Below are 27,642 nucleotides of genomic sequence, written 5' to 3' on the forward strand. Positions count from 1 at the left end.
CAATGAGAAAGAGAGGTTTTTGAGCTCTTTGATGGAGTACTTGGAGAGAGAGCTTGAGAATGACTTCTTCTGTGTCATCACTCATTAGGTTTTGTGGAGATTTAGAGAGAGGTTATGCTGGTGAAGGAGGAGTTTTGATACTTTTCTATAGCCAATTTTGTTATACGAACTACACTGACCAATTAGTCTTAACAGTCATTGCTTTCAGTTTAATTTGTTAATCTGATGGCTGCATCTGGAATCGAAGAGCTTTTAGTTGTGTGGAAAGTACGAAGAAATCATTGCTGATAAAACAGGAATCCAACATTTTTATTTGGAAAAATGATCATGAAATCAAAGAATATACAATTGACATTGAAATACAAAATTTTTATGTTTATGATCTTACCCCATCATCAGTTCAAACTCGTTAAAATCAACCATTCCGTCGAAATTCAAGTCCGCAGCCTTCAACATCTTCTGGATCTGCTCCATGTCCCACCCTTTGTCCAGTCCCAAGCATTGCAGCACTCTCTTCAACTCCACTGCTTCGATATATCCATTACCATTCTCGTCGAAAATCTTGAAGGCTTCTTGCAACAATTGATGGCGATCTGAGCCATCTTCCAATCCATTCAGCACCTCCTCAACATGCACTTCTTCATCGTCTGCACCACCTGGTAGGTCAAAAATAGCCTGGTCTTCTTCTCCTCCTCCTTCAACATATATCAAACCAAGCTTTTCCACCACCCGTCGCGCTTTCTCCTTCTTTATTTTCCCGTTGTTTTCCATTCCAAACACAGCGGTCAATGCCCGGATCATCAACTCATCGGCTTGACGCGCTTTTTCTTGCTTGCAAGTTGGAGTTGTTTGAAGACAAGTTGATGAGCTTGGTCCTGAAACTCCTAGTGCTTGCACTAATCTGCTGCATACTCCAGTTATGCCAATCATATTGGAATACAAGATTACTAACAGACTCTAAATTCACAGGATTCCCGAGAAAATACAGCGGTCAAGGGACTAATAACTCTACTGTTTTTGCAGCAAAATAAATAATCATAAACAACTTGATTTCCTTCACTGCTCTACTGTCCATTTCTTATATAGTGAGAATTCTTAGAGAAAACCCTTGGTGTTGATCAAATTCACTCCAATGCCATCATATATTCCCTCCCATTTTATGTTCAATATTTTCTATTTGATCTGATTAATATCATACATGAGAAAGCTGGCATGTTCTCTTACATTATTGCTGGTCGGTCATTCACCGTGCATGCTGTATTTATTAAATCTGGTTCAGTGTATCAACCTCTTACCTCAGCTGGTCTTCTGTGCAGTCACAGGTGAAAGGCAATTAATTTGACACTAAAAAAACAGAAGGTAGATCAAGAATTTTCTAAACTCTTAAACATTTGATTAGCAAAATAAATGACAGATCCGATCGAGCCATTCGTTTTCTCAAAATGAGGTGCAAGCCATTCCAAGATTCAACTATGTGTTGGATTTTTTCCCATGCCTCAGAACGTAAATGCAACAACTCGCAGTAGCATGCCTAAGTTGAAGTAGAGAAATGATACAGGTGGAAATGAAGCAGGTGGTTCTGATCAATCAATATATATTAGATTTACCATAACTAGGTACCTAAGAAGAGGTGTGGGTCACCAAGGGTGACTGACCTGACAAAAAAACTTAAGACTTTCCATTCAACTGTTCAATCATAAAAATTTCAAAGGTCTTATTCAATGGGGTTAGTTGTGGTCTGTAATGTATAATTTGAGCTAATTTTATTGTTTTTCTTTTTATTTTTGGATTTTCTAGTTTTTTTAGAATTTTTATTGCTTTTTTTTTAATTTTCAGATTTCTTAATTGGTTTAGGTCAGGTTTAGATTTATTTAAAATTTTTAAATCTCTTATACATATAGACTACATGAAGAAAAAATATTTTTATAATAAAATTTTAAATGAGATTTTTGTACTACATTGTATGTATTACTTGTAATTGGATTTTTTGCATATTATTCTATTTAATAAAATTATGTATTATTCATATTTGTTGTCTTTTTTCCTGTGTTGGTTATGCAAATTCAAGAAAAATAAAATAGATGTAATTCTTAAATGTAGCGAAAACATAAAATTAAATTAAATTATTGGTTCCATTTTCTTCTCAGTTTTGAAGGCATAACTGGGCCAACATTATTTGATCACTCAACTTCAAAATCCCAGTAAGGTGACATGAAAACCAGCTAACAACTCATCAAAATTAAGATTTAAGATTTTTAAGCCATCAAGTACTAACGAATCTTCTACCTCACGATGCCAACTAGTACAAGCTAATGATATTCTTTCTAGTGCCAGCACCTTCCTCGAAGCCTGGAGGGTCATGGAAATCCACCCTTGAATATCTGAGAAAACTTTGAAATGCCCTGCAAATCTCACCAGTTGGGTGAGAAATGATTTTCCTACTCTCTCTGAGGGCACAAAAGATGGAAGAAACCGCGTTTTGTTGCTGTACTGTTAAGATTATTACTCTCTGATTACATATTTTAAGAATTCAATAATGTTTTCTTCTTGCATTTTCTGCTCAAATCACGTGCATTGCCATTAATACACTGTTTCTTGCTTTGTTTATTCTCTTCTCTTTGTCACTACTGTATATTTATTTATTTATTATATGGTTGGCCATGCTGCCATCATGCTTTGATCCACAGGAAAATGTTAATTATGTTTTTTACTTTTTTTCCTTCTTTATTATTGTACGAGAGAATAGTTCCGTTGATAAAACAAGGACAAAAGCCATTAATTACAAAGCCAAGCCTGTGAATCACAAGACGGGTTCAGAAATGCAGGAGAAAATTAGTGGTAACGATGAAGTATTAGCCCTCAAAAGTTCCATAAAACAAGATCTCCAAGCTATAGGTCTACCACCATCGATCGAAGCAAGCATTTCAAGTGCCGAATGTGAGCATAGAACCAGTGACAAACATGATGTTATGATCATAATGCCAAGAATCACATGTAGTCTAACCAAACAGTTGAGTACAGAGAAGCTGCAATCGTTCTTCAAATTAGAATATCCTCCTAATTAATAGAATCAAATTCAAGGATGACACAGCCAACAACAATTTTGATGGAGGCAATTATGAAGGGTATGATAGTTCTGAACATTTAGTTGCAGGCCTGCTATAACTGGACCATGTAAAAATCCCTCATTTATAGATTAATGGGAATCGATGAATCCAAGAAGAGGTCTTATCACATTAAATAATTGATTTGGTAAAAATATTTATAATTTTTTTATTTAATTGTTGGATTGCATTTAAATTTACAAAAAACAAAAATTCTACATGGATCCCGCTATCTATAATAAAGATAGGAAAAGCCTTTAAATTAGGCTCGGAAGATTTTGTTTGAGCTAGTTTCATTATTTTCTTCTTATTTTTTAATTTTTAGTTTAGTTTTGGATTTTTTTTTTTTCTATTTTTTTCTATTTGACTAAGGATCTTGATTTTCCAGCCTTGTGAAAATTAGTTACCGGCGTATTTAACAAGTCGTAAACTTCTTTAGAAAAGCAGATTATTACATAGAGACAATTCAAGGGTTCTTGTGTTTGAGACCCTTTTCACCAAAATTCCATCTTTTTTTATTTTATTTATTTATTGTTGGGCTTGGCAGTGTCGAATCTCTATATAATAACATTTTATGTAGATAATGCCAGAAATTTTCAATAAAGTAACCTGGGAATTGACAATCTGGTTATCCCTTTTGCAGCTTTGAGGTTTAAGCAAGACAATTGAAAAGCTCCAGTGGTCAAAATCCAAGGTTAATCTAGAGTTATAAAGATTATAAATTGCCTTCCAAGTGTGGTTTTTTTTTTTTCTTCCCTCTTTCAAAATGATTACCAAAAAACTCTATAAAAAATCTAATTCACTGAACGAATTAAATCCCACCAGTGAATCTCGTAAATCAAGTTATTTATGGCTGTATATGTGTGCAGAGGAGCACCTGCACGTATAACCTTATAAACAATGGCTGTAAATATTTACAAATATCCTTTTGGTACAGTCGTGATCAGTATAAATAATATCTGTAGTTCTGGAAATAATACATTTAAACAATGAGAAGACTCGTTCTCATCTTCAGTTAAAGAGAGCCCTTGATATGCTTAACTCTTCACCAGCTTCTGTTCCACTAAGAATTGAGAACTCATCCGGCAATGGAACATTTAGCTCTGAACAAACAAACTGAATGATTTTTCTCGTTGCGGTCCCAAATGAAATTTTGTTCAAGGTTATTGCAATGGCAAACCTGTTTTCAATATCACAAAAACCCGTGGATCCACCAAGACCTGAGTGCCCAAATCCACTAAAGGATCCATCACTTGAACTAAATCTCTTAAACCCTAATCCAAATTTCCCATTTGGCTGGACTAGATCACTGTATTCACCCGTACCCATGAACTCGTCATGAATTCTGGGGTTATTAAAGATCCAGATGACATTATTTTTGCGAGAATCATTGCCGGATGCAGAGCTATTATCAGGTAAACTAGTATTGCTGACGCTGCTGTTGCCACTAGTGATATCAACAGCAATCCTGGTATAACCATCACTATTACTTTCTCCACCACTACCATTGTCCTTGGAATCTTTACTTTGCTTCGTCTTCTGCTCATAACCATTTTCTTTTTTCTTTGAAGCAGAACCCACTGCCTTGCTCATTTTACCATTCTGCATTTTGGAGGTAATCTCTGAAGAAAATTTCGGAATGTGGGGGTGGCTACCAAGGGGTGGCGTGGACAATGAGGAATGAGGTGGTGGGACCAGGCCTCTGTCAACAAGAGCTGCATAATAGCGTGCAAGGGCACGGGCTGAGCAATGTCCGTTAGCGGCTGGTATAATAGCGCGACGAATGTTCAGCGTGTTAGACAAAGCAGGCAGTGTAGTTGCTAGTTGAGAAATGTTCTCTGGCTGGAAGGTGGAGGGAAGTGCAGAGAGACTACCGATTTTTGATAGCTTGCTAAAATCATCTTCATCTATTGTCAGCGATGCAAGTCGAGATTCCACACCTGAAGGAGACGCATAACAAGCATTACTTCCAATCATGAAAGGAACTTTGAATTTACAATTTGTAGGAGCATTATAACTCTATCCATGGAAGGAGTAACAAGTAGAGAGTATGTCAACTTGAAAAAGGACAATTGTGCGTGCAAATCTTTGTAGAATTTATGCTAGCAAAGCAAGAACATTGAATAAACAGATTTTAACAGATACCTGGTGGAATTCCAACATATAGCTCGCCTTCAATGTTGAGAGGCTGAACAAATGCTTCTTCAAGGATCTCCTGAAATTTCTTCCCAGAAGCATGCTGTTTCATTTAAGCACATCATTAAAATGGAGAACAAATCAAAAATCCCTCCAAAAACAGATGCAGATGTCAGCTTCGTTATTCTTTCATATTCAAACACTTGAGCATGGGACTGTACCTCAATTATTCCACCGCAAAGCCAGCCAAAAGACAGAAAATGATACAACTGCGCCTGGCCAGGTTCTGTCTCAGGTGCTGACATTGCAATCCGTTTCAGACATTCATCCCAGTCAGTCAGTAGCAAAGGATTTTCTTTTCTGAGGTTGTCCAAAGCGTTTTGCAATCCAGCTGTATGATTAAGCACATGGTGGACCTAAATGAGAAAAAAACAAATAAGCGAACATATATAGAGCTCCAGTGGTAATCAGACAAGTTTAGCAGGTCTTGCAACATAAACTTTCACACCTTGATGAGATTCTTTCCATTTGTTCCAAATTCTGGCCAAATATTAGCAATACTTTCATCGAGGTTGAGTTTTCTGCAAGACAGCATGTGACATTTGTAACAAACCACAAATATGGAAGTAATCCTCGGATTCTAGAACTTTCAAGATCACTCCAGCAATGAAATTTCCTTATAAGTGGGAAAACTTAAAGATCAAACCTGACCATCTAATCAAGCATATCTGACCCACCTGTATCTCCCTGGTACACTATTTTTCTCACATTTTACATTAAGTTTACCTTAAATTACTTCATATTCTGCAGAATTACTCCTAAAAATGATATCCTATCTAAGAACTGGCAAGGACCACAAACGCAAAAACTTTTGACCCAAAACAAATGCATGGCAATAGATTATCATATACGGAATGAAAAATCAATTGCAAATAGTTCTATGTGCTAACTAGAAAAGAAAATCATCTAGTCATATAACCAAAATTTCGAAATAGATTGTGCAGGAAAACCAGTGCTTGTATCATTATTTTTTTAGGAAGGATCATGCACCCAGTATTCCAGGTGAAAGTTTCCTGCAACATGAAAATTAATCAAAAAATAAACTAAATATTTTGCGTAACAGTTCAGTAAATTTTAACACAAAAAAGGCTTTGCTTTCATTCAATTACCACTACATACCCTTTGTCAACAAGCCAATGTAACATTCCTGCTGTGATGCCCTTTGTTACAGAGAATACGGAGAACAGGCTATCAGGCTGTACAGGGCGAGGATCATATCTACCGAGTACTCCAGCAGCAGTATCAATAATAACCTCTCCGTCTTTATAGGCACATACCTTGAGAAATCAAATTGATAAAGTAACCAAAATAAAAGGAAATAAGATAGTTATCTTTTCCATATCAAAAGCATAAAAGCAGTATAAATTAACTAAAGGATTAATTTTAGTGTTGTTAACAAGTTATTCTTAAGTTTTACATTCATGCTACTTTGTCAGAAATTGTTGAACCAAGCAGACCTGGATTCCAAGTATTTTGTCTTCGTTCCCTAGCTCAACTAAAATCTGCCTCAGCTTTGCCTCCACATCAGAATGAACTGGTGTATCATAGATCCACTGTGCATTTGCCGATGGTCCCTTAGCAATCTTTCTGGAAATTGAATTTACAGTTCAAAGTTCAAACAGAGATGAACTAGAAACAAAGAGTTAAAAAATCGGCACCTTTGTTCTGGATAGACTCACTCTTGCAAAACAGATTCGGCAAACGGTCTCATGATATCTTGATATACTATGCGAGCATTCAACGTGGAAGAAAGCCCTAAACCCACATCAAAGGATAAGTAAAGAAATGCACGAGATTTTACACTAAAAGTTACCAGTGTACAAATTTTGTTACTGACCTCTCAGAAGATTAACAACCCGTGAAAACATTACCATATCACCAGGAAATGCATCAATCTGAACCAACACTTGTTACTCAATTTTGATGAAATTTCCAATAAGAAGATCAAGAAACGTATTGATAGAATTAAAATGATATTATAGGACATACTGGATTAAAGCGTTTAACTTCCTTTTGGCTGAGATTCATCTTTTCCTGTAGCACCTTCATGTTTCTTGTTCTTTGCTCATTCAAAGTTTTAGCATATTCCTTTAGAGAAGCACCATTAAAGATTGGACTTGCTTATATCCAAAAAGAACTCTAGAATTAGGCAGTGCATACTTACAGCAGCTTCATTTGCTGGTGTTGAGGCACGGAAGAATATGCTGGTCACATCCATAGCCTGCTCTGGAAGGTCCAGGCGCAGCTTAAGTCCCATTTCAGCAAAGGAAGACAAAAGAGCAACATGGTCCCCCTGGATGAGAAAGCATATCTTACTTAATAATGCAAAATTAAACAAAAATTGTAGAAAATAGAAACACATAGGAGTAATGACAAAACCAACAGTATTGTACATAGTTGAATTGGCATATTTTATGCAAAATGGTGGTGAAAGATTATGAAAATAATGGATGATTCTCAGCTATACTTGACTGGTAATTTGATTTGAATGACCAATGTGCACTTTTGAGCAAGTCTCAGCAAAATATGGAATACCAGCAACAGATTCAGCATACAGAGTAATGGCAGAGACAGAGAGACAGAGTAAACAACATGCTATAGGGGGGTACAGAAAACTGTCCCATGCAAGAAAAATCATGTCATTGGTTAACACATTCAATCATCAGATCTGTTACACTGATTCTCTATGATTCCAATGAATTATTGGCAGTACCCTGACAGGAAAATTTTCACAAACCTCAGCAGTAGCAAGAAACATTTTAGCTAGTGATTGTTTCATAGAGCTTGATATTTTCTTTGTAAACCCAAAGTCAAGCAAAATTGGACGATGTGGAGGTTCTTTGCTGACCAGAAAATTACCTGCAACACAACCAACACAAAAGCATTCAGAGTAAAATGATTCCGATGTAGGGCACAATAAGGAAGAATATAATAGAAGAAAGGGGAGAAACGTGAAGTAAAGAAATGGGAGAAAGAACATATGTTTCAATATTCAATTTCAGACCCATTATCAAGTTTCATTCATCGAAATAGCTCAATGAAAGAATATCAGTAGGTGTAAAATACACGTCAACAAGGAAAAATCTGGGCACACGTTCTCTTTTTCTTTCCTTTTCTGAGACAAACAGCCAGAGATTCTTTTTCCTTTCTTCCTGTTATACTACTAGTAAGCAAACACTAGACCAGTGGTTGAGCGAGCAAGAGAGAGAGTGTACCAGTATGAGGGTCACCATTAAAAAATCCATCAACATATATTTGATGGGCATAGGCCCGTGTGATTTCTTCAACAATCTTTTGTTTGTTAGCACCACAAGCTTCCAGGGATTCAAGGTCATTCAAACGAATTCCGTCCATATACTCCAAAATTAGAACCTTTTCAGTCGACTGTCAATGAGAGGAACATAACATGCAGTAAGATGAGTGAAATGATTGTGCAAAATTATCAATGTAGGCAGAGCAAAAGAGGTACCCAGCAGATAAAAAGTTTGGAGTTTTCTCTTTTTAAGACCCACTCATCAAAATGCTATTTAGAAAGTAGAAACTATCCATATTTATGTCAAAATAAGAGAAGAAACTAGCACAACTAGGCTTCACAATTATAGCCTACTGCATGATTCATTTTCCTCCCCGCCACTCTGCCCAGGTTTCACATTTGCATTGATATTCATTTTTCTCCTATGTATTCCTTTTCTAAGAATGGTGGTTAAAATGGAGATTTGTCACAACTCATAAATGTCAACAAAGATGCCTGCAATAAGGCCTTCAATAGTTTCTTTGGACAGTGAGAAATGTTAATAAATTCCTAGGACAAGAAATGTTTTCAGGATTTCATCCTGTTGCGCCTGCACTCTAGCACGCAACTTCATTATATTAAAAGGTTAAAGCAAAATGATACCTGAATAACCTCAGGGATCAAAACATCCACTTGATTGATGGACTTGTCGCTGTCATATTTGTTTGTGCAACCAAGATTTTTAGACACGGTTCTGGTATTCTCTATAAATACAAAAGACCACTGTCAGTAAGAGAGAAAAGTATACTAAACAGTAGAGATATATATCAGTGCACTAGATATGAAAATCAAAAAGAGAATATTAATGGAAGAAGAGATTGTAGAATTTAAGGATTCAAAATTCCTTGTATTGTCCTTGCACGGTGTTATTACATTGATTGGGAATGTCTGATACCAATTCATCATAAGGAGTTGGGAGTTTCACTTTCAATAAAAGAGCTAGAAACTGGCTGAATACACCATCGCCAACCATCACTTTCATCTCTACAACATCCAAGCTCACCTCTGCAACACAGTAGTGCCAACACTAACGCTTCCATTGCCATAACAGCACTGTGCCAAAGCCTTCACAACAGTTGCCACCAAATCACCACCAGAACCAAGTTCGTGTCATTGAAAGTTACCATGAAAGCACCACACTGTCTTGACCACTGTAATTAAAGTCAACCTCACACTGCCACCATCACTGCTGTTCTCACCACCCTCATAGAGTGTATCCACCATGCCCAGCTGTTGCCTCCAAACCAAAGAGTATATACAACCACCAAAACCCAAATATGATCGCTACAACTACCAACTTTGCTGCCGCCACCCCGCCAATCATCATCACTGCTGACACCATACATCTGTCATCCCATTCACTTCATTGATATATTAGAAACTTAATATGCCATGCATGGTATGGATTCTAACCATGATCGGATTTAACTATCCAAATAATTGGATTCCATTTTCAGTATTTCAAGTCCCAATACCCTCATCCAGACCCGGCCTTAACACTCATTTATTATCTATTGGTTGTAAAAGAAAATAGCAACTTTGTGATGTCATCTACAGAATTTCATCAATGGAAATATCAAAAAAGACAAAGTTTACCTGCTTCATGGTTGAAGTCGAGTTCTTTTGGAGCTTCTTTGCACCATTCATCAATCATGGGATTGAAGTTATATTGTGGTTCTGCCCAGGCTATCCAATCAACAATGGACTTTGCATCCTTCAAGTCCTGCAAAACAATAGCATACAACATAACCATGCAGGACTGCAACATTTGCTTTCCATTCTAGCATCTCATAACCCAAACACAAAAGAGTATCAAAACCTCCAATATGATTGCCTTGATGTCTTCATGTTGAACTTTAACCACCACCTCCCGCCCATCAATTAACGTAGCACGATGCACTTGCGCAATCTGCACAAAGCATAACATAAAAACCACGAGATTGTTCCATAATGCATAAATACCCCTTGTGAGAATAAGAAAGCAAAATCTCCATACTAAATACGCATTCACTTTAACTTCGCACCACAAACACAGTTAAGGATCTTACCGACGCTGTTGCCAGTGAATTTTCATCAAAATCCAAGAAAATCTCCTTCATGGATTTCCCTAGTTCTCTCTCTATCGTACGACGAACCTATAACCAGCCACCAACCAACACCACTCGCGAATAAACAACGGACATTATAAAACAAATACTAAAACAACAGTAAAACTAAAAATCCTTCAAAAACACAGTTCAACAAATTCCCATGATCAATGTTAGGAAAAAAGTTTTTTAAAAAAAAAAAACCTCCTGCAACGGGCGAGGCGGGAGGGAGTCTTGCAGCTGCTTGAGAAGCGAAATGTAAGCAGAAGGAAGGACATCAGCACGAGTGGACAAATACTGTCCGAGCTTCACCCACAAACCTCCCAACTGTATCATCATATTACGCACACGCTTAGCATTCCGCTCGTGTGCTCTCTTCCAAATCTCCTCGCTTCTCTCATTGTTCTTCATAAATTCCTCTCTTTTCTGTGAAGCCTTCATGATCATCACAGTCTCAGCACAGGAGCGTCATCACTTAAAAATTAAAATCTCAGTTAATTCGAAATTACCTTATAATCGAGGTATATTAACACAGCTAATGAGAACACTTTCACGCGTCTTCTGTAGATGTTTCCCCACCCCATCGCTAACACAGAATCAAACGATGTTACGTAAAATCAAGTTACAATTAAGCTTTTAATTGCGAAATCGAACACAAAATTACCTGATTACAGTAGTTTTTGTAGAGTATTAGTTAAGAATTTGGGAATTTAAAAGGATTAGAGGAGGAGAGGAGGAGCTGCCAGGGGAGAGGCTGAGCAGAGAGCGAGCGAGAGAGAGACTGGCGGGAGGCGGAGAGCATGAGAATTCTTCGAAACGACCTTGAATAAATGTCGTTTATGCATTTATAGAATCTAGGCGGGACCCTTGTGTTGTTTAAATTTGATATCAAATTTTGACGAGTACTTGTAAATTTGTAATCGATTAGGCACCACTTGTTTGATGACACGTGTTCCATTTGGATTAAAGTCACGCGCGTTGTGCCTAGTTTGGTGGCTATTACCCGCCGTATTACGCTTAAAGTAAATGATAAGAGATAATGGGCAAACCTTGAAAGAAGTCCCCAATCTATAAGGTAGATTCCGATTAGATCCTCGATGTATCGATATTGCTTTCTATCAATAAAATTGTTTAGTAGTCGCGTGAAAGCGAAATCATGTGATTTCTCTTTTTATATAAAAAAATCATGAAGTTGTTAAAAAAATTTGATGAACGGAACAAGCTATACAAAAAAATCATATATAGAGCTTCATGTGATGTGATTCAATGATGAATTTAAGAGAATTTGATGGGTTTTTTATACTATTATGAATTAAAAATTATAATATAATTATTTAATGATTTTATTAACTAAAATTGATATACAATACATCAATCAAATAACAATTTTGTTCGGTCCCAGCTTAAATTTAAAGTCTAAATAATATCTAATGGTCCTAAAGATAGTGGTTTATGAAGTTTTAACTATACATAAAGACTTAATTGAGATAAGAAAACAGGTCGAGGATGTAATTAAGATTTGTTCCGTAAATTGAGAACTTTCATTAATTAATCACTGTGTACGTGGAAAATTAGTGATAAATTAGTAGAATGCATTAATCTAGAAGAATGGAAGGTGGCACGTGTTGTAGGTCCTTGCTAACGGTCCACGTAATTGAAATTGGAAATTCCTTGGTAGTAGAAAGAAGTTAGGAATTGAAAATTGCTTGGAACATGTAGTAATGTTTTAAACTTTCATTCAAAGTAAAGGATATTGAGGGACTCATTAACTCTCAAGTAATCGGATTGGAGAGGTCCTAGTTTTATACCTTCATTACTTGTTGATCTTGTAGAATAGTGTAATTGCGAAAAGAATATGGAGGTAGATGGACAAACCTTTCCAATTTTGATTAGAAAATTCATCCTCTATGAATTTGATTCAAGTGTTGATAATTAATAACAAGTCTTGTTTACCGTTCAAGAACCCTAAAATATTTAAATGATAGTGATAAGATTGCTTGATTCTTTGATTTGTTTTTTATTCGAGAAAAAAAAGAGAGAGAGAGAATCCACTTCCCTTTCTAGCTACAAGGAGTAATGGGATATTGAAGAGTAATTTTTCTCCTAATAATATCATCTTATCTATTTATTAATTAAGCAAACTTCAAATTGTTTTTTCAAGTATTATTAAGAGTGGTTTTGTTTTTGTAGTTCAACTTGTTTTTTTAAATGTTTATTAAACTATTTTATATTTGAAAAAATATTAAATTAATTTTTTTAAAGTGATTTTTTTATTATTTTAATATACTAATGTAAAAAAAACATGATTTTGATATTATAATTTTCATGTTTTTTTATGGTTTTAAGATGGCAATCTCTCTTACGCGTCAAACAATTTCTTTTTTTTTAATTGTTTTAAAAAATTAATCTACCCCTCAACTAACATGTTTATAACTAAAAAACTTATGGAGTTGCCCCTAACCAACCCTAAATAAATTTTGAGACAGAGGTTAATTTTGTGATTTTATTGTCCTAAAAATAATAAAAATACACAAATCCCCTCAAAGCAAGCCTTAAATTAATTATGACATAAAGGACATTGTTGTTTTATAAAATATTTAAAAAAAAAAACTTATTTATCAAGTCGAGTAGGTTAACTAAATTAGTGTTTGAGAACGCGTTGAAATCATGTTTTTAAAATTTTGGAATTTTTATTTAAAATTTATTTTTATATGTTTTTAAATAATTTTTATGTGTTTATATCAAAATTATTTGTAAAAAATATAAAAAAAAATTATTTTAATATATTTATAAAAAAAATATTTTTAAAAAAAACCATACCATATTCCCAAGTCCACTTCAAATTGACTTTTCTTTGATGCTGGCTTGGGTCTGGGATGTAATAATAGTTGTGGATTCCAGCATTTTAGTTATTTGGGCTAGCTTATAGAGCTATTCTAAACGCAAATGGGTGGTGCTCTCATGGCTTATATGTGGCTGGCTGGTGTTACATTGCCCGTCAAATACATCAAGGAAGTAGTAACATATGATGCTGCATGGCTTTCTAGAGTGCTAGTTAATAAGTGACGTGGCCGAACCTCTTAATAAAATCTCAATTATTAATCGCTTGCTTGTTCTCTTGAATATATTAAAAATGCTAGTTAATAAGTGACGTGGCCGAACCAGATAAGAGGAAAATAAAACAGACGGGAGGCATAATTTATATCAAGATACTAAATATTTCTCTCTAATACAGTTCATCTCTTTAAAATGTTTACGGCTTCTTAAATAGGCCATGAACTAACCTTTACAAGGTGATGTAGGAGTTTTTTTGAAATATATATATATATATATATAAGTTTAAGATTTTTATAATTTTTATTTTTATTTTTCTATTCAATATTATTGTGCTTTTATAATTTTTCTATTTGAAAAAAATAGTTTTTCTATTCAATATTACTAGGGTTTTTAAAATTTTTCTTCTATATAAATAGTTGTAATAGGCTTATAGCAAGTGGGGACTTGGATGAATAAAAATTAAATATTCTAAGTGTTTCCTATAATTATAGTGTTTATGACATTTAAGGATTTTGACTTATAACAAATCATGTTATATTTCACTTTCAGGCATGTCAATTGGTATCAGAATTTATCAATTCATGATGGTTTTCTGGTTGAAGGTCATAGAAAACATGTATTAGAGCTCAACGGTTTCTAGTTATTGGTTGTTGTGTGTTGTTGAATAATCATTGCTGAAAGAGATCACATAACAAGTTGTGCCTGTATAGGAAGGAAAAAAGAAGGCTCCTCCAAGAGAAAAAGATGTTTAGGAACTAGTGTATTGTTTTCCTGTGCTTCAATTGCTTTTATTGAAAATCTTGATTGTGGGATCCATGATGGGACACTTAGCACAAATGTATTATGTTAGAGATCCACAACAGAGCAATCTCTATAAAAGTGTTTATTAGGCATTCAAGATGGGACATGCTGCATAAAGATATTGAGATAGGGATCCACGATGGGGTAGCCATATATAAAATGATGTTCGTGATAGATAATGGTTTTTGACCAAGATCTAAACTTGATGATGTGTTCTTTCCAACCTAAGTAGACTGATGTATAAGCCTTTTTAGAAAACCAAATACTTTCTAGTTGTTTTTTCAATTTAGCAATTTGTTTTTATTTTTCTATTCAATATTATTATGCTTTTATAGTTTCATTTTTTAAGGGAATATTTTTTTTATTTTATTTTTTCTAATCATTATTACTAGGGGCTTTTAGTTTTTTCTATATAAATGATTGTAATAACCTTTTGACAAGCAAACACTTTAATGAATAAAAATTGAACATTTGGTTGTCTCCCCGTAATTATAGTGTTTTGGACTTTGAGAGTTTTGACTTGTAATAAACCTTGTTAATTCTTTGCACTCAACTGCATCACAAGGTAAGAAAATTAAAATCCTAAATTAAATAGAAAAAACAAAAAAAATGAAATTAAACTAAAATCTAAAAATACAAACTAAAACTAGCTCAAAAACCACATCTTTCAAGCTTAATTTAGGCTTTTAAGTTCTAGATGATTAGCAGACCTTTTTATAAAACTAAGCCTGTAAAATCTTCAAATCAACTTTGAGCGTAAGATAAAAGTCGGATTGAAAGTTATGGGTTTTTTTGTTAGGTTGGTCGTATGGCACAAAGATATCTCTTCTTGTGCTTTGCTTTGTCCCACTGTTATATAAAATTAGTTTGCTAGGCCTTTTGCGTTATCTAATTATGATAAATCTGCAACTTACTAATTCTTTCAACCTGCCTACATTAAAAAAAATCAAGAAATTTAGATATTGTATATTTTTTGAAGTATTTTTTAATTTAATATTTTTTAGTTTAAATTAATACATTTTTATAAAATCACACACATTACATTATCAAACACACATTTATTAGGCAATTAAAGAAAGTGCGATCCATGAAATATTGCTCTCTTAATTAGACATCATTTGCTAAAAGGTGCATCTATTGTGGTAGCAAGCAAGGAATTGCACTTTGCTAGCTAGCATGCTGTTGCAGGCATGCAATGAAGTTGGGTAGGCTTGTTTATAATTTTTTTTTTTTTTTTAAACAGTACACTTGGCCAAATCCATAGGACGCGGCGGACTATTAAAGAAAAGACATTAAAACTTTTACAACTTACATTACAAGACATGAAAGCTTGGAGATGCTATGTCAAGGAGAAACAAAAGGACAGCAATTACATCATGGGATGTCTTGGTGTCCATGTTATGGATTCAACCGAGTGCCTTTTCAGTGTTTCCTTTCCTTTTCTCTTGACAGCTACTCTGATCATTCGCTTGCAAGTTGTTCTCCATTATTCGCTATGTGTCCGGTAAAAGGTGCAGGGTGATTTAATTTTAAATGTGTTTTTTTTTTTAATTTGAAAATGTATTGAATTTATTTGAAAATACAAATAAATCAATTTGATATTTTTTTAATACGAAACACGCTGAACTGCAACATCAAACAGCTTAAACATTGTATATGGTTCATGAACTTTGTTGCGGATCATCCTCGCGCTAGCTGTCTGTACAAATCATGTGAGCGTGATTGCTGAGATTATGTGGGATATATAGCAAGGATGACTAATTAAGATTCGCACACTCAACGTCGTCGTTTTTTTTTGCACTGTTTTAAATATGGCCTGAATTAACGTCTGGATTAAAATCTGATTTGAGTTATATTTTATAAAATATAAAGAGAATTAATTTGATTAAAATTCAAGTTTACTCCAACTCTGTCAAAAATTATTAATCATATATATATATATATATTTTTTTTTTTTTTTAAAATCAACTTAAGTTAACTTATTTTATTTATAATTCAAATCTTAATCTAGTAGATTCTTGAATTAAATTTAATAACTATGTTAAACATTTTCCCTCCCAGTCTAAAAAAAAATATCATATTTTTTCTCTGGATCCTTCTAAGTTTACTGATTTAAGATTCATACAATTTTGTTTTTCTAACACCTGCTCTTAAGAAATCCTAGCAAAGCTCTCAATGTATTTCATAAGCCATTTTTTTTTTTTAATCAAAATGGAGATTGCACTTGAGATTAAAAGTTCTGTACGTGTGTTACTTTAAAATTATTGGACTCTTGACAACTGAAGAGCTTTAGCTTGGCTCGTTATAAATATGGCTATATACTCTTCAGAACCATATCTCTCATTGAAAGATTTTATTCCTCCATTTCAACATCTCGTACCTCTACGGCTCTGCCATAGCACTACCACTCCTCCATACCTTTCTTTTTACTCTTTTTTATAAGGAAAGTAGGGCAAAATATCTAGAAATGAGGGGTTCATACTGGTAACCAAACCTAGCAAGTGTTTTATGGATTGGCAACTTGACATGTTGCGATGGCGGTGCTTTTAGCAGTCTGGGCCCCTATGGCCACTTGCTTTTCATAGATACTCTCCATTTCTATATTCCTCATCATGTTTTTCAATCTGTAAATACATCACATGGTCAGTTTATAAGGGCATTGCAAAAGAAATGAAATGATGAAGAGGACGGACAATATTTGCCTTGGGGGCTTACATGAAGAGGTAGAGAGTGTAATTCAGCCAAGGATGACTTGCCGGCAGCACGGGATCTCGGAGCTTAATAACTAGACGATCAAGGCTGTCATTACTTTTCCGGCCGGCAAGATGTCCTTGGCTACATTGTACTCTCTTCTTCTCATGTAAGGCCTACTTGGCAGCAAGAGCAAGAAGAAGAAGCTAGTCCAGAACGGCGCCTGGCTTGAAGACGATTAACAAGGGGTAAAGTCTTATTGTTATATTTCCTAATTAAATAATGCTAGACATCATAAACTTCTACCATCTATTGGGATTTATTTTATTTTACAATTATGATTGTGCGACGATATACATGCATTTCGAGTTTTTAAATTTTTTCTTATATTACAATGAACATCATGTTTCAATTAAGTAAATAAATTTTAATATTGAAAGTTCGAAGTATAGATCGCTGATTAATTTTTTTTAAATCCATGAAATTCTATTACAGATTCAAGTCATGTTAATCAAACCTTTGTGCTTATCACAGCCAGCAACATCATTGACAAGGATATGCATGTGACAAAATCACATAAAAAGGGGAGAAAATCTATGCATCAATGCATTATTTCTATCATGCAAAACTTTACGTACCTTTTTCTCATGTGGCTGTCCCATTTCCTTCGCATCATCATCGTCATCTTGCAGAGGATCTAAGGCTCCCAAAAGTACTGTGTATTTTGAAAGAGGACAAGGAAAGAAATCCAGCGAGGGATCAAATCAACAAAAAGTGCTAAAGCTGTAGGGGTAGAACATGATAGCCACAGCAAAACAATAATGCATTGCTCTAGGTACGTACCAACATGGATGATGAGCTTGCTTTAATGGCAGGGAATGAGAGAAAATGAGCGTACTGGGTTACGGCCCATGGGGCCCTCCTGCATCCTCAAGGTAATGGAAAAATAATTGCAATTATGTACGATTTATTTCGTTTGTAATTTCCTAGCTAGCTAGTACCTATCTCATTAGATAGGTAGTTGCGCATTCGAAGATAGCTACGTCAGAAAAGACGTGGCTGAATTATTATATGTAGTTGGGGATTGGGCAAATGCCATTGATAATTGAAGCTGATGGTAAGTTAACTTCAGATGTATCTTAATTTTTTTTAATGTGTTTTTGCTAAAAAGAAAAGAAAAGAAAAGAAGAGTGAAATGTATTGAATGTTTACTTCTTTTTGTGCATAAATTTAATTAGTTACTTCCCACTGATCAATTTTTTCTTCAGATGATTAATTTGTAGGACTATTACCCACCTAATATTTCCATGCTTTTATTCCTTATATATTTCAATTTTATTGGCTGAGTTTTGCAGAGATGAATTTGTCAAATAACTCGTCAAAAAGTCGGAGAGGGAATGATATGGAAATATTTAGGCTCATTATTAAACATGCATGTTGGTACTTGGTCGAGTACACAGCATGGGATAGCTTTTTTCTGCTCTCTCGGGTGAGTGGATGATAATGATAACCTTCTTTGTCAGCTAAATCACTGCCATAACACCTTGATTAATATTTAATTTTAATTGAGCATAGACTCTAAAATATTGATTTTTTTTCCCTTTCAAAACCTTGAACTTGCACTTATGGGAAGTTTGTGCATATCTAAGTTAAATAACCATGAAAAGAATGGCCATCCCGAGACTGAGTGTCAGGATGCTTGACACACAATGGAAGGAAGCCAGCACAAATTAACATCAAGCACTGAAGTTGCCTCATACCTTCCATGGAAAACAAAGAAGCCTTTCCCTGTTCAAGAATCCGGTCAAAACAGATATCACTGTTAAATATTGGTCTTGTACACAGCATATACATGCGTTTAGTGGACAGAATTTATACCTATTCTGCACATTTGGCTTCTTCTTCACTCCAACCACCTGAATCCACGCGACCACAAGAAAGAAAGGTTACACCAACACTCTTTGGGATACATCATATATTTGCAACTGGCGTTTCCAATACAGTCAGCAACATTAAGATGAAACACAATAGCGCGCGTCACCTCTATACAAACCGAAAATATATAAAGGTTTAGTAATTAGCAAGTACGATTCATAGAAATCTGTAAGAAACAGATTTTCTTGCTATATGTATTTTGATGTGTGTGTGTGTGTGTATTCATCTTGTACAGAGCTTGGATCGATGAGGTGCTCCCTCGTTTTCTTATTGAAATATTGTGAACCCAGAAAGAGTTATCAGCTGAACGAACGCAATTGCATAACAGTTTCTAAGTCAAAATCAAATTAATTTAGAGAAAGAGAGAGGTTGTGTGTTGATGCTGAGAGGAAAGGTAGAAAGGAGCGAGAGGGAAAAGAAAGAAAAGCAAAAATAATAGAGGGGGGAAAATGTGGTGGTCATTTGAGCTGTGTATCCCAGGCCTGAAAATTAAAAAAAAAAAAATAATATTATGAGTGTTAGGAATGTGATTATGATTATTTTTTAAAATATTTTTTATTTAAAAATATATTAAAATAATATTTTTTATTTTTTAAAAATTATTTTTTAATATTATCACATCAAAATGATATAAAAACACCAAAAAAATATTAATTTGAAAAAAATAAAAATAAAAATACTTTTTTTAAAAACGCTTTTAAAACATAAAAACAAATAGGAATTGACCGATAGTGAAACCTTATTAGTTTTAAGTATTTTTTTTTTTGTTAATTGTTAATGGCTTTAATTAAGAGTTTATTAATTGTGGCTATTATAATTTTATCAAAATGTTTGACATGATGTTAGAATTATTTCATGATTGAATTTGAATATATATTCAAAAACTCTATTATTATTGTGAAACATCATTATAATTTTATCAAAATAGGATTGACCGATAGTGAAACCTTATTAATTTTAAGTATTTTTTTTGTTAATTGTTAATAACTTTAATTAAGAGTTAATTAATTGTGGCTATTATAATTTTATCAAAATGTTTGACATGATGTTAGAATTATTTCATGATTGAATTTGAATATATATTCAAAAACTCTATTATTGTGTGTTGGTGGATAGCCTTGAAATCAACTCTTATGCATGTTTTTGCCGTAAGTTTTAAAATTTTAATATATTAAAAGATCTTGGTGCAAAATCTCCACAAGTTTCAGAAAGCCAAAAACACAATTTCTGCCAAGCGAGCAACTTGAAAGAGGAATCCAAACGCATGTTTTTTAAAATCAAGATTTTTCTGACAAAGAGAGAGGATCGATGTTCTTCGATGCATGACTGCATGCACTATATATATCTATAGGAATTTCATAATTATCGAGAGGGAAAATTCAAATTTGAAAGCTTTCTCGACCTTGATGGTTATAGCCACCGACTTCTTATAGAATGAGATCTATACAATCTCCTGATTAAATTTGAATCAAATCCAATTATGAGATTAAATGTTATGTCAATTCTTATAAAATATATAGTTTGGTGTGCCCGGCTTTAACTTGTCTACATGGTTATATATATTAAGCATTCCACTCTCAGTAGCGTAATCTTTAAGAGTTATTTTTTTAAAAAATAAATTTTAATTATTTTTAGTGGTGCAACTTTTTAATTTTAATTTTAATTTTTTAAAATTCGATTGGTTGTGTTATTAAAAGTAATGCAACTCTTTATTTTTTGTTTTTCAAAAAATCAATTAGCTGCGCTAGCAACTAACTAAAATGCGCTGCCTCCTAAATCTTTCCCCTGATTTGCAAATAATAATTTATGACTGCTATTTTTAAAATAAACTTCCTAAATTGGCCTGAATGCCCATAAAATTTGTGCGACGGGACAGGCTAAAAGAAGCATCTGAAAACTGCTCAGACCTGGACTGGGTATCACTGGACATGTTTAAGGCTTTGCTTGTAGTGGGCTCTAAATCTATGGTGAATAATAGACCTACACCACCGAGTTCAAGCCCCGTAAAAGATTCATGGCGGGCATGTACTCGTAAGAAAAAAGATGAACTTCCAATTTTTATTATTATTATAACTTGATTTCCACTTTTACCAGAAATCAAATTACTTAATAATTTAGAGAACTTAATTTCAACTTTTGTTATCCCTCTAGATAAATTAAATTATTTTATTATTAGAAAATTAGGGAAAATCTTCCAAGTAAATCTATATGTTATGTTGGAATGGAAACACCAATAAATGAGAGTGAGATTTCATATCTCTTATATTTGAAAACTACGTCTTATATATATATATATATATATATTGAACTAATTAATGATCATAAATATTAGCTGAGAGTAAATACTTGTTAATATTCTAACGGTTTTATTTTCAAAATCTATAATTGATAACTCTTAAGAAACCATAATCTCCGCTAAAAGCAACAATCATGGACCGTAGATCAATAACCATGAGCCAGCCAACAATCCATCCACGGTCCACACTCCACGAACACTGCATTGATTGAAAAACAACTCTGATCACTGTGGTTGGCTTTCGGTGCCCTCTGCCACCAGCCCACCTAGTTTCGTGTACAAACACAACCCTTCATATTAATAGTCTTTAATAACCCCCCCGACAACCTCTGCTTGTCTTTTACCGCACTCCAATTGCGGGTGATTATAGTATAATAATAATTGTTTTTTTAATATATTAAAATAATAATTTTTTTATTTTTTAAAATCATCTAAATATATAAAAAATAATTTTAAATAAAAAATAATTTCAAAATTTACCAGTTCACCATTTAGAACTCAATACCAAACACCAAACGTGGGGATAGACCGGGTTTCATAACACCAGTCTTATTACTCCTAACCCGAGGGACATCAGACACGTGTTACCCTAACTCCTTTTCAGAGTCTCAACAACCACGAAAATTAACTCGACACGAAAATTACAAATGGTAATAAGAAATTTTACACACACACACACACACACACAATCAATAGTTTCTCTGTTCTGGTCGTGCTCTGCTCACGTTTCTTTATTTGAATTGATATTTTTTATGCTCTTAACTCGACTCCTTCCCACCTTGACACACTCGGTATATTATAAACTAAGCTGCCGGCTTTCCTAGTAAGTTTTGTGAGTTCATGGCGGCCTCAAAACTCGCTTCTCTATCGATTCTCTTCATTTTAGTCCTAACTCTCACTGCCGTAGTCAGTGTTAGGGCTGATTATGATGATATTACCGGGTCCGCGGCTGCCGTTGATTCCTCGGCGTTCAAGATCGAACTCGATCAACTCAAGTCTAAGATCCACGCTCTCGGTTAGTTAGTTACTCACTTTCTTACTATTTTGGCTGTTCAACTATTTTTACGATTCTCGATATTTTGAAGTTTGACTTTTAGGTATTAGATATTATCGATGCTACTTGAAATCTGATGCTAATTCTGTCAAATCGAAGATATTCATTTTTTTTTGTATTGATTTTGATTCTAATCCTGCCAAATTGAAGATATTTATTTGTTTTTGTATGATTTTTATGAAGTGGAAGCCAGAATTTTTATAATTTCTTATATTAATTTTTGAGCGGTTAAATTAGGTTTATCTGTGATTAGATTGACTAATGCAGTGTTAATGCAAGGATTAGGAAAATCAGAGATAATTAATTGTGGTGAAAATAATAATTTTTGTTTAATTTACGATTATGTTTAGTTTACTTGTTTTTATAAAGGAATAAACTTGTTTTTCAGTTGTGCAAGTTTTTTTATATTGTTTTTTTTTTAAGAAGCTTGTAACGAATTGTGTGGTTGTTGGGTGATGAAGAATCTCATATTGATGAGAAAACGAAAGAGTTGAAGGGTAAGGATGATATGATAGCGCTGAAGGAGAAGATCATTCAAGAGAAAGTAGATAGCATCGGGTCATTGCAAAGTGAACTATCATCTCTCCAGGTATGAAATGTTGTGGGTCCATCTTATTGAAATGGGTTTCTGCGTGCATGTTATGTGAGGCTTTTATTTTGTTGTTAAACAGAATAATGGGAAGACAGATGCTCAAGAGCAAGTTAGAAAGGCGCATGCACGTGCAGGCAAACTAGAGAAACAGGTTATTATTCATCTGGACATACAAAACTAGTGACTTTGGAAGAAGTGTTGTGCGTTTTTAAATGTTACTTATTTATGTAGGTTGATAAACTTGCCAAGGAATTAGAGACTCAACAAACGAAAAAGGAGGCTCTGGAAGCCAGAGCAAGTGAAGCTGAGAAGAAGATTAGTGAATTGAACTTGAAACTAGCAGATGTAAGGTCTTTGTTTGTCAGGATTTTAGGAAACGCATAAAGTTTTGGAATGACTAAAGATTTTTAGTATGTCCCTGTTCCAATACAAGGCATCTTATTCACAATTTTGAAGAGTTTTAATGGACCTTTTACCTTAATGTCCTGCTTGTATTAATAACTGTTTGGTATCATGTGCTAATGGATCCACAAAAGTTATGCATGTGCATGCCTGTGCATGTGTGCATGACTTCAGCTGCTTAAGTCCTTCTTTTTCTTAATTGTGCTATTGCACTTCTCTTTCCTTTTCTTTTGCTGTTATGCCTTTAATGACTGCCTGCATCTTTTTTCATTTTGGCTCTGATTTTTTTTCAAATTTTTAATTTGAGATTTTCTTCAATCCTGTAGTTTGGGATGGTTTGTAATTGGACATATAATGTCTTTTGCTTTACAGCTTGCAAAGATTAATGAGGAACAGAAAAGCAAAATCCGTAAAACAGAACGTGCTCTCAAAATTGCTGAGGTATCAGACTATCATGTACCTTACAAATTCATATCATGCTTAAAACTGGATGATGGTGATTCGTATATGCGATTTTTTTTCCTGTATATTTCAGGAAGAACTGTTAAAAACAAAATCCGAGGCCACTTCAAAGGCCAAAGAGCTGATGGAGGTAATGAATTAATGGATTTGTTGGTCGTGTTATCCATCTTTTATGTTCTAACATACTTTTCAGATGTGATTTTATATTTGAAATGCTAAAGTTCTTCGATTCATTCTTCTCTGCTGTGAAAGGAGAGATATAGTAATTGATGGAAAATCCAAATATTGTTGACTGAATTTGGGGTTTGATGTTCTCCTTATGCTTTGGAACTCTGGAGAATGTACTTTACATTCATGAAAGTTCTGTTAATGTTATGCACCTATCCTATGTCGATAACACCCTTCTCAGATTAGCAAATGGGCTTTTGGCAAGTGTGAGAAAAAAATACTGAATTTCACCTCGGATCATGAGGTAACATGGAAGTAACAACATGGGAGTACCTTGACTTTAATGATAGCCAATGTTATGCCAAATTGGCTATCAGTTTTGGTTTTAGTACTCTTAGCATGTAAATCAAAGGTGCAAATAGCAGCATACAAGCAATTTGGTGTTGCTTTAAGGGTTCATCTTTGTTAGAAGGGAAAGAATTAACATAGCCAGTGGAGTTCGTGCTGGCAACACACCATGAGCTAGCACTTAGGAAGGCCTGTTGCTTGCAGGTCTAGAATGAACTTTATTCTCATTTGCTCTTGGTTTCAGGGATGAAATCTGATGGAAATTCTCAGGAAGTACTGGAATTTGGAGAAGGTTTATATAATATTTCAGTAGGGAAGACTGTATATTCCTTCAGCAGAAAGAAATTCTCATCCAGGCTGGAATGCAAGAAAGACTTGAGAATTGGTTCGAGTATTATTAACCTTTAGGAGCTTTTTTAAACTGCCGAACCCATTCTGGACCAGAGGCTCATCAACGGATCACTTATTATGAGACCAGAAACTGGTGTCAAGAGTAGACTAATTCATAGTTGTGTTTTATGACCAGGTTCACGGTGCATGGCTTCCACCTTGGCTTGCTGTACAATTAGTTCATTGGCAGGTAGTATGATGCCTGTATAGTATTTTGTACAATAATAATAATAATAAAAATTCTTGTCCTGTGTGGTGATACTATCTCTTTTCAGTCTCTAGTGCAGACACATTGGAATGAGCATGGAAAGCCTGCCATGGAACTGTCCATTCAAAGGGTATAATCTTCTGGTTGTGGGATGGTGGCTTACCTCTTTTGGTGATGTCTGTTTATTAACTAGATATGGTCCAGTGGTCAAATACAAGGATTTCATGAAAAAATTGCCTCCGTTGTATCACTAAAATACCGACTTTTTTCAGGCCCTGGAGAAAAAAGCCCAAGCTGAAAAGTGGGCTAAGCCCCACGTGGAAACAATTAAAACTGTAAGCTCTTTTTCTATGTTCTCCAATTTTGTGCTCATTTATTAATTGTTGGGAGTGCAAACCTGATTTTTTGATCAGGTCACATGTTTAAGGCTGATTTACTTTGAAGCAGCATTCTATGTTGCTCCATAGACTAATTGAAATCTGGCTTGAAAAAAGTTTCAGTGAATCTGTGGTTCTGTGCTGTTTACTGTTGTTACATGCATGTATGCATGTTTTACTTTGATTGGTCAAGTAAATGAAGAAAATTGGATGTGTGTACTTAATGATTGTTTGCCCTCTTGCATGAAGAAATGGGTCCCAGCTATAAAAGAGCAATGGGTTGTGATAGCGACACAAGTTGAACCTCATGTGCAATCATTAACTGCTAAATCTGTCGAAATCTATGAGGCCTCAAAGACTACAATCACTGCACATGTCATCAGGGTACAAGAAATAGTCGATCCTTACTTTCAGGTGTGTATGCTTTTACACTGTTCCTTATTTTTTGTCTGCTGTCTTAACTTGCATCTGAAATGTTTAAATTTGATCACAGGAAGCTAAAAAGTTCAGTGAGCCATATATTGATCAGGTTGCTACAGTGACAAAGCCCCATGTTGATAAAGTTAGGGTGGTTTTGAAGCCCTATACGAAAGAGGCAGTTGATGCATACGGGAAATTTTTAGAGTCTGCAACTACATACCATGATCAGGTATCAATGCTGGTTTATTATCTTTGTTGTAGTGTTATGGTTGATTGTGAGCATGTTAGTAAAATGAATCATGGTTCTCTAATGTCTTTATGAGTTTGCTAGTAAAATGAATCATGCCAAGTGGTTTTTTCTGCTTTTTTTTTTTTTTGGAATGAATGTGGAACCATGATTTATAGTTTTGCTATTAAAGATTTATTGTCATTACAGTTGAACCATTTTTTTTAAATTTTCGTTAAGGTGCAAGGCATTGTACAAGAGACACTGGAAAAGCATGAGCTCACAAAACCACTAGCAACAAAAGACTCCATCTGGTTCATTGTATGTACCCTGGTCATGTATTCAGACCTTTTTATTGAATACGTGTCAACAAAATAACTTTATGTATGCAGTTTATTTAATGTTAATTAAGGTATTTGTCTCTGATGTTGCAGGCCTCTGCTTTGTTGGCCCTACCTATCTTCATTTTGGCCAGAGCTTGTTCTTCCATCTTCTGGTTAGTTTCTTAATCAGCCATTATTAACTTCGGTGGTGAATTTTCTGCCAGTCTCTTCATTTCCAGCTTATCATTATTTTTTGTTGTTGTTGTAAGTGGGATTTTTGATAAGTTTAACCTGCAGCTCTTATATGTTTTGTGTACCTGACATTTGCAGCAAAAAGTCAAAGAAACCTGTTAGAAATGCTCAAACCAGTCACTCTCGTCGCAAGGCTAAACGGGGGTATCCTGACAAGTAGTCTTCTCAGTGCATTGCTGGGTATTTTATGCTGCAAAATATTGAGGTATGTGTCATAAGTATCATGAAGAACATTGGACGGTTCCCATACATCTTTTTTCTGTAATTTAACTTTGATTCAGAGCACCTTGAGTCATTAGCCTGATGGACAGTTCCAAAAGTTTTTTCTGGGATTGTTGGCATGGCATTGAACTAGAAGGTCAGTTTGGATGTACCAGGCCGGTCCACAGACTTCTACAGTTTTATAGGATGCTGCCCTCCATAGTCATGTGGCACCATTGTTTGCCACTTCTCCAATTTTATAGAAATAACAAAACATTGATTCTGCAACTGCAATGATGATTTATAAAAAGTTGTAAATTTCCCTTCCCTCCCTTTCTTTGCCTAAAGGGTAGGTGAGGGATGTAGATTACTAGTCATAAATCATGTGTACCATTACAAACACCAGAAATCATGCTTTGTCTGGAATTTCATTTGCCTTGTGCTGTTATGGGATGGTGATTTAATTCAAACGTTCTGTTTCCTTCACCTGCAGCTGGGACTTGTGATCTTTGCATGGGCTTTTGTGGCTACGATATTTCATCCAGGAAGCTCCGGCAATGTTATTTTCTTTCCTTGTAGTTTTTGTGAAGAATGTTTAGAACCTTTCGCACCACAGAAGGTTAGATGTGTATTACGAGCCATGTTCCCAACATGTTTGTAGGCTTACACTTGTAATTTATTTTTTATTCTTCTCGAGTTACAGTTGAAATGACCATGATTTTGTTTATTACTATAATCATGTTTGTTCATCCTTCTCTCG

At 34.6% G+C, this 27,642-nt stretch overlaps 3 protein-coding genes and 1 long non-coding RNA gene across 6 annotated transcripts; 1 reads left to right on the top strand and 3 right to left on the bottom strand.

Moving 5' to 3' along the window:
• Positions 1 to 96: 96 nt before the first annotated feature.
• Positions 97 to 1,925, bottom strand: LOC118027522 (calmodulin-like protein 2). Its single transcript, XM_035030895.2, has one exon. The coding sequence runs from the start codon at positions 928 to 930 to the stop codon at positions 385 to 387; it is 546 nt and encodes a 181-aa protein (XP_034886786.1). The 5' UTR covers positions 931 to 1,925; the 3' UTR covers positions 97 to 384.
• A 2,004-nt stretch (positions 1,926 to 3,929) lies between these two features.
• Positions 3,930 to 11,540, bottom strand: LOC118027519 (uncharacterized). 2 transcript variants are annotated; one of them, XM_035030893.2, is made up of 19 exons: positions 11,344 to 11,540; positions 11,189 to 11,265; positions 10,884 to 11,114; positions 10,641 to 10,727; positions 10,412 to 10,501; positions 10,189 to 10,315; positions 9,196 to 9,296; positions 8,516 to 8,684; positions 8,038 to 8,159; positions 7,465 to 7,593; positions 7,290 to 7,388; positions 7,138 to 7,195; positions 6,980 to 7,055; positions 6,758 to 6,887; positions 6,420 to 6,577; positions 5,749 to 5,821; positions 5,462 to 5,656; positions 5,250 to 5,343; positions 3,930 to 5,044 (listed from the first exon to the last, which is right to left on the bottom strand). In XM_035030893.2, the coding sequence occupies exons 2-19, from the start codon at positions 11,261 to 11,263 to the stop codon at positions 4,116 to 4,118; spliced, it is 2,943 nt and encodes a 980-aa protein (XP_034886784.1). In that variant the 5' UTR covers positions 11,264 to 11,265; positions 11,344 to 11,540; the 3' UTR covers positions 3,930 to 4,115. The 2 variants fall into 2 exon arrangements, with proteins under 2 accessions (XP_034886784.1, XP_073266227.1); XM_073410126.1 differs by lacking the exons at positions 10,189 to 10,315; positions 10,412 to 10,501; positions 10,641 to 10,727; ... (1 more) ...; positions 11,189 to 11,265; positions 11,344 to 11,540 and adding an exon at positions 9,596 to 9,794.
• A 5,221-nt stretch (positions 11,541 to 16,761) lies between these two features.
• LOC118027518 (uncharacterized) lies at positions 16,762 to 18,144 on the bottom strand. Its single transcript, XR_004683838.1, has 2 exons — positions 17,867 to 18,144; positions 16,762 to 17,161 (listed from the first exon to the last, which is right to left on the bottom strand). It is a non-coding gene; the product is annotated as an uncharacterized lncRNA (long non-coding RNA).
• A 3,976-nt stretch (positions 18,145 to 22,120) lies between these two features.
• LOC118027515 (uncharacterized) lies at positions 22,121 to 27,631 on the top strand. 2 transcript variants are annotated; one of them, XM_035030890.2, is made up of 15 exons: positions 22,121 to 22,474; positions 22,975 to 23,102; positions 23,185 to 23,256; positions 23,337 to 23,450; positions 23,880 to 23,948; positions 24,043 to 24,099; positions 25,012 to 25,065; positions 25,151 to 25,213; positions 25,356 to 25,418; positions 25,710 to 25,874; positions 25,954 to 26,109; positions 26,347 to 26,427; positions 26,541 to 26,602; positions 26,760 to 26,886; positions 27,376 to 27,631. In XM_035030890.2, the coding sequence occupies exons 1-14, from the start codon at positions 22,300 to 22,302 to the stop codon at positions 26,839 to 26,841; spliced, it is 1,341 nt and encodes a 446-aa protein (XP_034886781.1). In that variant the 5' UTR covers positions 22,121 to 22,299; the 3' UTR covers positions 26,842 to 26,886; positions 27,376 to 27,631. The 2 variants fall into 2 exon arrangements, with proteins under 2 accessions (XP_034886781.1, XP_034886782.1); XM_035030891.2 differs by having other exon boundaries at positions 25,163 to 25,213.
• The last annotated feature ends 11 nt before the right edge of the window (positions 27,632 to 27,642 follow it).

Source organism: Populus alba, chromosome 6 (genome assembly GCF_005239225.2).
Source record: "Populus alba chromosome 6, ASM523922v2, whole genome shotgun sequence".
Taxonomy (NCBI): domain Eukaryota; kingdom Viridiplantae; phylum Streptophyta; class Magnoliopsida; order Malpighiales; family Salicaceae; genus Populus; species Populus alba.

What these genes read in the sequence shown, in the direction of transcription:
- LOC118027522 (XM_035030895.2), bottom strand. Translation starts at nt 930, where the DNA reads ATGATTGGCATAACTGGAGTATGCAGCAGATTAGTGCAAGCACTAGGA.
- LOC118027515 (XM_035030890.2), top strand. Translation starts at nt 22,300, where the DNA reads ATGGCGGCCTCAAAACTCGCTTCTCTATCGATTCTCTTCATTTTAGTC. An exon ending in TGGAACTGTCCATTCAAAGG is followed by an intron (nt 25,214 to 25,355) that starts GTATAATCTTCT and finishes GACTTTTTTCAG; the next exon opens with GCCCTGGAGAAAAAAGCCCA. An exon ending in CAACTACATACCATGATCAG is followed by an intron (nt 26,110 to 26,346) that starts GTATCAATGCTG and finishes ATTTTCGTTAAG; the next exon opens with GTGCAAGGCATTGTACAAGA.
- LOC118027519 (XM_035030893.2), bottom strand. Translation starts at nt 11,263, where the DNA reads ATGGGGTGGGGAAACATCTACAGAAGACGCGTGAAAGTGTTCTCATTA. An exon ending in TCAAGGCAATCATATTGGAG is followed by an intron (nt 10,316 to 10,411) that starts GTTTTGATACTC and finishes ATTGTTTTGCAG; the next exon opens with GACTTGAAGGATGCAAAGTC. An exon ending in GGTTGTTAATCTTCTGAGAG is followed by an intron (nt 7,056 to 7,137) that starts GTCAGTAACAAA and finishes ATGTGGGTTTAG; the next exon opens with GGCTTTCTTCCACGTTGAAT.